This window comes from Colobus angolensis, unplaced genomic scaffold (genome assembly GCF_000951035.1).
Source record: "Colobus angolensis palliatus isolate OR3802 unplaced genomic scaffold, Cang.pa_1.0 Scaffold249, whole genome shotgun sequence".
Classification (NCBI taxonomy): Eukaryota; Metazoa; Chordata; class Mammalia; order Primates; family Cercopithecidae; genus Colobus; species Colobus angolensis.
Window position 1 is genome coordinate 5,465,935 of NW_012115699.1, and position 8,569 is coordinate 5,474,503.

The following is an 8,569-nucleotide window of genomic DNA, read 5'->3' on the forward strand; positions in this document are numbered from 1 at the left end:
TTATTTGTGTAGAGGTGTTTGTAGTATTCTCTGATGGTAGTTTGTATTTCTGTGGGATCAGTGGTGATCTCCCCTTTATCATTTTTTATTGTGTCTATTTGATTCTTCTCTCTTCTCATCTTTGTTAGACTGGTTAGAGGTCTATTGATTTTCTTAATTTTCTCAAAAAACCAGCTCCTGGATTCATTGATTTTTTGAAGGGTTTTTTGTGTCTCTATCTCCTTCAGTTCTGCTCTGATCTCAATTTCCTGTCTTCTGCTGGCTTTTGAATTTGCTCTTGAATTGCTCTTATGATTTGCTCTTGCTTCTCTAGTTCTTTTAATTGTGGTGTTAGGGTGTCAATTTTAGATCTTTTTTTTTTTTTTTTTTTTTGAGACAGAGTCTGGCTCTGTCGCCCAGGCTGGAGTGCAGTGGCCAGATCTCAGCTCACTGCAAGCTCCGCCTCCCGGGTTTACGCCATTCTCCTGCCTCAGCCTCCGGAGTAGCTGGGACTACAGGTGCCCGGCACCTCACCCGGCTAGTTTTTTGTATTTTTAGTAGAGACGGGGTTTCACCGTGCCAGGGTGGTCTCAATTTCTTGACCTCGTGATCTGCCCGTCTCGGCCTCCCAAAGTGCTGGGATTACAGGCTTGAGCCACCGTGCCCGGCCAATTTTAGATCTTTTTCGCTTTCTCCTATTGGCATTTAGTGCTATAAATTTCCCTGTAAAGACTGCTTTAGCTGTGTCCCAGAGATTCTGGTACATTGTGTCTTTCTTCTCATTGGTTTCAAAGAATTTATTTATTTCTGCCTGAATTTCATTATTTACCTAGTAGTCATTCAAGATCAAGGTTGTTCAGTTTCCATGTAGTTGTGCAGTTTTGAGTGAGTTTCTTAATCCTGACTTCTAATTTGATTGCATTATGGTCTGAGAAGCTGTTATGATTTCCATTCTTTTGCATTTGCTGAGCAGTGTTTTCCTTCCAATTATGTGGTCATTTTTAGAATAAGTGTGATGTGGTGCTGAGAAGAATGCATATTCTGTTGATTTGGGGTGGAGAGTTCTCTACACGTCTAATAGGTCCACTTCGTTCAGATCTGAGTTCAAGTCCTGAATATCCTTGTTAGTATTCTGTCTGGTTGATCTATCTAATATTGACAGTGGGGTGTTAAAGTCTCCCACAATTATTGTGTGAGAGTCTAAGTCTCTTTGTAGGTCTCTAAGAACTTGCTTGATGGATCTGGGTGCTCCTGTATTGGGTGCATATATATTTAGGATAGTTAGCTCTTCTTGTTGCATTGATCCCTTTGCCATTATGTAATGCCCTTCTTTGTCTTTTTTTTATATTTGTTAGTTTAAAGTCTGTTTTATCAGAGATGAGAATTGCAACCCCTGTTTAAATATTCCTCCATCCCTTTATTTTGAGCCTATGTGTGTCTTTGCAGATGAGACGGGTCTCCTGAATACAGCAAACAGATGGGTCTTGACTCTATCCAATTTACCAGTCTGTCTCTTTTAATTGTGACATTTAGCCCATTTACATTTAAGGCTAACATTGTTATGTGTGAATTTGATCCTGTCATTATGATGCTAGCTGGTTATTTTGCCCATTAGTCGATGCGGTTTCTTCATAGTGTTGATGGTCTTTGCATCTTGGTATGTTTTTGCAGTGGCTAGTACTGGTTCTCCTTTCCATATTTAGTGCTTCCTTCAGGAGCTCTTGTAAGGTAGGCCTGGTGGTGACAAAATCCCTCGGCATTTGCTTGTCTGTAAAGGACTTTATTTCTCCTTTGCTTATGAAGCTTAGTTTGACTGGATATGAAATTCTGGGTTGAAAATTCTTTTCTTAAGAATGTTGCATACTGGCCCCCACTCTCTTCTGGCTCATAGGGTTTCTGCAGAGAGATCCTCTGTTAGTCTGATGGGCTTCCCTTTGTGGGTAACCTGGCCTTTTTCTCTGGCTGCCCTTAACATTTTTTCCTTCATTTGAACCTTGGTTAGTCCAACAGTTATGTGTCTTGGGGTTGCTCTTCTTGAGGAATATCTTTACCATCTTCTGTTTTCTGAATTTGAATGTTGACCTCTCTGACTAGGTTGGGAAAGTTCTCCTCGATAATATCCTGAAGTATGTTTTCCAATTTGGCTCCATTCTCTCTGTCACTTTCAGGTACACCAATCAAACGTAGATTTGGTCTTTTCACATAGTCCCATATTTCTCAGAGGCTTTGTTCATTCATTTTCATTCTTTGTTCTCTAATCTTGTCTTCAAGCTTTACTTCATTAAGTTGATCTTCAATCTCTGATATCCTTTCTTCTGCTTGATTGATTCAATTATTGATACTTGCATATACTTCATCAAGTTCTCATGCTGTGTTTTTCAGCTCCATCAGGTCATTTATGTCCTTCTCTAAACTAGTTATTCTAGTTACCAGTTCCTGTAACCTTTTATTAAGGTTCTTAGCTTCCTTGCATTGGGTTAGAACATGCTCCTTTAGCTCAGAGGAGTTTGTTATTACCCACCTTCTGAAACCTACTTCTGTCAATTCGTTAGACTCATTGTCTATCCAGTTTTGTTTCCTTGCTGGTGAGGAGTTGTGGTCCTTTGGAGGAGAAGAGGCTTTCTGGTTTTTGGAATTTTCATCCATTTCACAATGCTTTTTTTCTCATCTTTATGAATTTATCTATCTTTAGTCTTTAATGTTGGTGATCTTCAGATGGTGATTTTCCTGGGTGTCCTTTTAGTTGATATTGATGCTATTGCTTTCTGTTTGCTAGTTTTCCTTCTAAGAGTCAGGCCCCTCTTCTGCAGGTCTGCTGGAGTTTATTGGAGGTCCACTCCAGACCCTGTTTGCCTATATCTTACCAGCAGAGGCTGCAGAACAGCAAATATTGTTGCCTGTTCCTTCCTCTGGAAGCTTTGTCCCAGAGAGGCACCTGCCAGATGCCAGCTGGAGCTTTCCTGTATGAGGTGTCTGTTGACTCCTCCTGGGAGGTATCTCCCGGTCAGTAGGCACTGGAGTAAGAGACCCACTTGAGGAGGCAATATGTCCCTTAGCAGAGCTTGAATGCTGCGCTGGGAGACCTGCTGCTCTCTTCAGAGTCAGCAGATAAGAACAGCTAAGTCTGCTGAAGTTTGGCCCACAACCACCCCTTCTCCCAGGTGCTCTGTCCCAGGGAGATGGGAGTTTTCTATAAGCCCCTGACTGTGGCTGCTGCCTTTCTTTCAGAGATGTCCTCCCCAGAGAGGAGGAATCCAAAGGGACAGTCTGGTTATAGCGGCTTTGTCACACTGCGGTGGATTCCACCTGTTTCAGGTATTTTGAGACATCTTCCTGAAGGATTAACTACTTTATTATTATAAAATCCTCCTTTTCTTCTCAAGTAACATTGTTTGCTTTAAAGTCAAATATGTCTGATATTAGTATTGTTGCAGGCAAAACAAGTCCCCCCAAAGATGGAATCTTCCCTATTTGGTGTCACAAAGCCAATACTTGAAACAGAAAGTGAGTGTCAAGCACTGCAGGATTATTTGATGGCCATGGAATTAAGAAGCAGGAACATGACTCACAAATTGGCTTCTCTGCTAGTTAGGCGTAAAGGGGTTAAAATATACGGTTTCTCTAATGAAAAGACTGGGCATTAAAAACAAAGGGAGGAATATTCATGTCTTTTCTGGAAATAGGTTGTGAACTTCCTGGAATCGGAGTGTGCCTTCCTTTTTGTACCTTTATTGTTTCTTCTGGCCATTGTCATGGTGATTGTCAACTGTCATTGTGCTGGTATGAGTGTCATTTAGCATGGAAATGAGATCATAATGAACCCGATATTTTTCTGAGGTCCTTTGATGGTGATCTTGATTCTAACCAGTCTCAGCTGGACTGGTTATAAAGGAAACTTTTGACCACAGGCATTCTGTTTCTTAAAGATAAGCAGAGTTAGGACAGGGTAGAAATTCAGCAATCTCATACAGGCATTACACTGAGGAACAGTACAAAAACTAGTGTTCTTATAGTTTCTGTTTGCAAAATATGTTTATTTCCTTCCTTTTATTTTCAAATTATTTGTGACTTAATCTAACTCATGTCTCTCATACATAGCACACAGTTGAATCGTGTTTTCATTGTTGTTACTTTAATCCAGGCTGACAATTTGTTTCCTTTGTTATCAAATCACATTTAACTCTATTATTGATATGATTGATGTTATGGGCTGAATTGTGTCCCTGCACAATTAATTTGTGAAAGTCCTAAGAGTAATATTTCAGAATTTGACTTTATTGAGAGTTAGGATATTTAAAGAGACAATTAAGTATGCCTGTATATTTAATTTACATAATTGATCATTCACTTATTCATTCATCCAAGGAGTAGCATTTAACAAACTTTGCAGGCTGGCCTCCAAAAATGTACCACTAATGCACTCAGGACTGTAGACCTGACAATTCTCCTTAATTTTATCACTTCAGTCCTGACTTCAAATTGCATAACCGAGAACAGATGTGTTCTCCTCAGACTCCAACTATGCGAATTCTTTTGGAATATCAAATACTCCAGTCAGACTGGATCAACAATTTAGTTATTTGTGTAACTCACACTAGGTTCATGCTAACATGTGTTGCAGATAAAATCTTCATCTTTTTATCTTGTCATAAACAAGGCCACCACATGTTCATAAGCCTGACATACATAAAATGTGAGTGGGGTTGTAACAGGCGGAGGGGCCAGGGCAAGCTCTGGAGTGTGACAATCATTCCCACCCCAACCACCCAAGCATGGGCTGTAGAAAGAGCAAATGCAGAAGACAGAACAATGGAGAAAAATATGTTTGTTTTTATTTTTCAGGGCTCTAAAGACTGGGACAGGTAAAGGTACTGAAGATCAGCAATGCAAACTCATTAGGAAGGAGATGGTCTGAACTGAGTTGGAGAAATAGTCTAGTTTAATTTTTGACTTCGTAGTAATTGCAGGAGTGGTTCTAGACATCCATTTTTCAGCTGCCTCTAGTTTTTGAACTTGCAAACAAAGGAGAACTTCTTCTCACAAGATTCATCCTTCCATTTCTTGAATCCTATAGTACAATGAGAAGAGTCAGACAGAGAGGATCAGAAGGAAGGTAGCCCCTCCTCTTCCTGGGACTCAGAACAAAAAACAGGAGGAAATGTTCCTTTATTTTCCAGATAAGGAGCTCACCTTTCCTCTATCCCAGTTCCCATGTTCATCCCCAGAGAAAAGCGGGAGGGAAATGGCAACAGGTGGATAGATTGTCTGCCTCTCACCTGAGCATGAAGTCAGGCTTGCACAGTAGCCAGCATTAGCACTGCTTGGGCCTTCAATGTCCCAGGATTTGTAGGAGACCAGGGACCCACTGCTCCAGTGCCAGCGGCGGTTCTAGGTGGAGAAGGGCCAGAACAGGGGCCATGGGGTGGAGAAGGGCCAGAACAGGGGCCATGGTCACTCAAAAATCAATAGAATAACCAGGCCTGTGTGCACACTCAGAAACAGGCCAATATATAGCAGAAAGAATCATCATTGTTGTCACCATGAACATTGTATTATTTCCTCTGCTTTTGCTCCTTCTCTGGAATGTCCAAATTCCTCCTCCTCTTCCAGCAAATAATAAGTGTTCAGAGTTTGATACAGAGACCCATAAAAACCCATTATAGAGAATGGTTCCTGATTTTTTTTCCTGAAGCTCAGAACTCTCATATCAAACATAACATTGGCTGTAGAGTAGTTGTTGATATATTATTTAGTTTAACACTATAAGTGTGATATATTATTTAGTTTAAACTGTACAGTTTTATACATTTGTATAAAATGTATAACAAATGCCAGCAGTAGATTCTCCCCCACTACTCTTTTCCTATACAGCCTACAGAGGGACCTCTTCCAAGACAGACAATAGCAAAATAGGGAGGAAGTTGTACATAAAGATGCATTTCTAGAAGTTGACACATTGACTGTGCACATGAATTCCCAGGAGCCCAGAAAATTCAGCCTCAGCTCATGTCTCTAACTACCTACACTGAACTTCACAACTCATACATTATAGGATCTATAAGGAGGTTTCTTTTATTTAAAAAAACAAAAAGATAAAAGTTGGCGCTGGAGGTGCCAGACCTTAAACATCCCTCTTACGTCTCAAAAATGTTTATAAGGAGATAGAGGAGGTTGCAGACTGACCTTTTTGGGGTCATGGAGGCCAATCCAGACATTTCTGTCACCAGTGCTACTCTCCTTAATCAGTGAGGCCACGAAGGCACCCTCCGCCTGGGTGAGCACAGATACCAGGTTGCCTGAATTCATGTTCTGGCAGTAGAGCTGTAGGTGAAGAAAATGGAGCACTCAGTGGAGGAGGAAGGTGTGAAGGATCTACTGAGACCTTGCAGAGGATGTAACAGAAAAAGGACAGCACCGAAATGTCCCTGATGATGCTGTCACTGACCACCAGTATCTCTGTGCTGGGAATGTGTTAAATAATGTGATAAAGTAGATTGGGAAGTTTTGGACCAGTGGTGGAATAGGGAAGGGATCAATCTTATCTCATTGCAGCCACAGAACACACTGCAAATTAGGAGCTGCCACTACCTTCATGAGCCTCCCTTTCCCTGCTGCTGTCCTCACTCATATCTGCATCAACCCAGGTCTCAGGGTCTTCATTAAAGTAGTAGCAGTAGGAGCGATAGGCATTGGTGCCTTCTGGGCAGCTGATTCGGGGATTAGGCACCTCTGTCTGAGTCTCCTGGCCTGGGGGAAAAAAAGAGATAATTAAGAAAGACTCTCAGGGGAAGGAAAAGGCTGGAAGGTGAATTAGGGACTTCTCAGTTTCCTTTATAAGAACATACTGATACAGTGTGTACTGGAGTGACTCCTCACCTCTGCCCCCTGCATCCTATCTCTTTTTTTTTCTAGTTTCCTCTGCTCAAGACAAGAGCTCACAATGAATAGGCTAAAGAAATGTGTCCTTGTTTTCCCTTTTATTTCTGAGGCTCAGGCTTCTGCCTTTAAAGACCCAGTCTTCCACCTTTCTCAAGTTTCTCTTGATTTCCCTGCACATGTTTGCCTTAGCTCTCCATCCTATCAATGACTACATAAAAACATCCAACTGCCATCACATATAGATTCAATCGGATAAACTCAACCACAATGGTCACCTATAAGTAGTCCTATTAAATTCTGCCTCAAACTCATGAATGAAATGAGGGTGTTTTTGAATGGGATGAGATCAGCCATGATGATCACTGAACAACATAAAACAACCCCTGATGTTGGCTCTGCTTTTTTTCAAGTGAACCCTATACATGAGGATGGAGGGAAGACTTCAGAGCTGGGGTTGTGGGAGGTCTGGGGGAAAAAAATTCACCTTGGCTCAGAGACAGGAACATCAGGCAGGAGATCAGCATGAAGTGTGTGTTGGTCTGAGCCATGCTGAGCAGCAGTGAATCTCTTGTTTAAGGAGCAAATCAGCAATCTCTGTAGGAGAACACAGGGAAGAGGGTTTGAAGAAGAGAGCAGAGTCCCTATTATCTTCCTAACATCCTCTCCTCTTGAAATTCCTGTGACCAGGAAGGTCCACTGAGATAGCTACACTCCCAGATATTTCTCTTTTGGTTTGGGGATAACAGATGCCAAATTACCCAAAATCAGGTTTGGTTTTGCTTAAGCTTCATTACTACCGGGATCTTTTATTCAGAAAAATCACCCTGTATCTACCTCAAAATGAAGAGAAAATCCCATGTTAGACATGCTCTTCTCCTGTAATGCCCCCTTACCTGTTGGTAAGTGCCTTGTCCACTTGAGGTAGCTTGTCAGGTCAGACAGACTAGGAGCTTTATATTAGGGTCTGAGAGAAAACCATATGATATAAACAGTGGGTGGAGCAAGGAGTAAGGGTCAGAAGGCCTACGAAGGGCACTAACAGTAAGAGATTCTGGCATCAGGAATAGCTTATTACTGACACACATTAGGAGTGGTCACAAATGATATCAACTTACCATAAACAGGTTAGCAAACTGTCCAAGTTGATGTTGGGCTTTGTCCTTCCTCCACAGCATCCACGTGTCCAGTTCTTATGGCCTTTAGCCATCCTAGAAAGAGCGGAAGAGTAGATTTCTTTGTGCTATGTAAATATGGGGTGATCCTTTCTTTGGTTTAGACGTGGGTAGGGGTAGGGGAAGAGTCAACTGAGTGCAAATGATTAAGCCCAATTAGCTGGTGGCTTTAAGTCATTTCTCCATTCCCTTTCAGGCTCAGGAAGCTCTCAAACCTACTTCAGAAGGCAAGGTGTATTAGTCCATTTTCACACTGCTATACTACCAGAGACTGGGTAACTTAAAAAAGAAAGAGGTTTAATTGACTCACTGTTTAATTGACTCACAGACTTTCCTGAGAGAGTGAAGAGGGAAGAGCCCTTTATAAAACCATCAGATCTTGTGAGAATGCACTCACTATCATGAGAACAGCATGGGGGAAACTACTCCTGTGATCCAGTTGCCTCCCCCTAGGTTCCTCCATCCACGCATGGGGATTATGAGGATTACAATTTGAGATGAGATTTGGGTGGGGACACAGAGCCACACCATATCACAAG

General features: G+C 41.7%; 1 protein-coding gene across 2 annotated transcripts; it reads right to left on the bottom strand.

The window, feature by feature from the left end:
- Positions 1–4,789: 4,789 nt before the first annotated feature.
- REG1B (regenerating islet-derived 1 beta) lies at positions 4,790–7,783 on the bottom strand. 2 transcript variants are annotated; one of them, XM_011946128.1, is made up of 6 exons: positions 7,752–7,775; positions 7,343–7,452; positions 6,614–6,726; positions 6,163–6,300; positions 5,256–5,367; positions 4,790–5,047 (listed from the first exon to the last, which is right to left on the bottom strand). In XM_011946128.1, exons 2-6 carry the CDS (start codon positions 7,404–7,406, stop codon positions 4,980–4,982), a joined length of 495 nt encoding a protein of 164 aa, XP_011801518.1. In that variant the 5' UTR covers positions 7,407–7,452; positions 7,752–7,775; the 3' UTR covers positions 4,790–4,979. The 2 variants fall into 2 exon arrangements, with proteins under 2 accessions (XP_011801518.1, XP_011801517.1); XM_011946127.1 differs by having other exon boundaries at positions 6,163–6,302; positions 6,610–6,726; positions 7,343–7,783.
- Positions 7,784–8,569: the final 786 nt, after the last annotated feature.

Excerpts from the sequence above, each read along its gene's own strand:
- REG1B (XM_011946127.1), bottom strand. The coding sequence starts at position 7,406 with ATGGCTCAGACCAACACACACTTCATGCTGATCTCCTGCCTGATGTTC. Across the intron at positions 6,727-7,342 it reads GTTCCTGTCTCTGAGCCAAG|GCCAGGAGACTCAGACAGAG; the intron begins GTGAATTTTTTT and ends TTTTTCCCCCAG. Across the intron at positions 5,368-6,162 it reads GCCTCCATGACCCCAAAAAG|AACCGCCGCTGGCACTGGAG; the intron begins GTCAGTCTGCAA and ends TTCTCCACCTAG.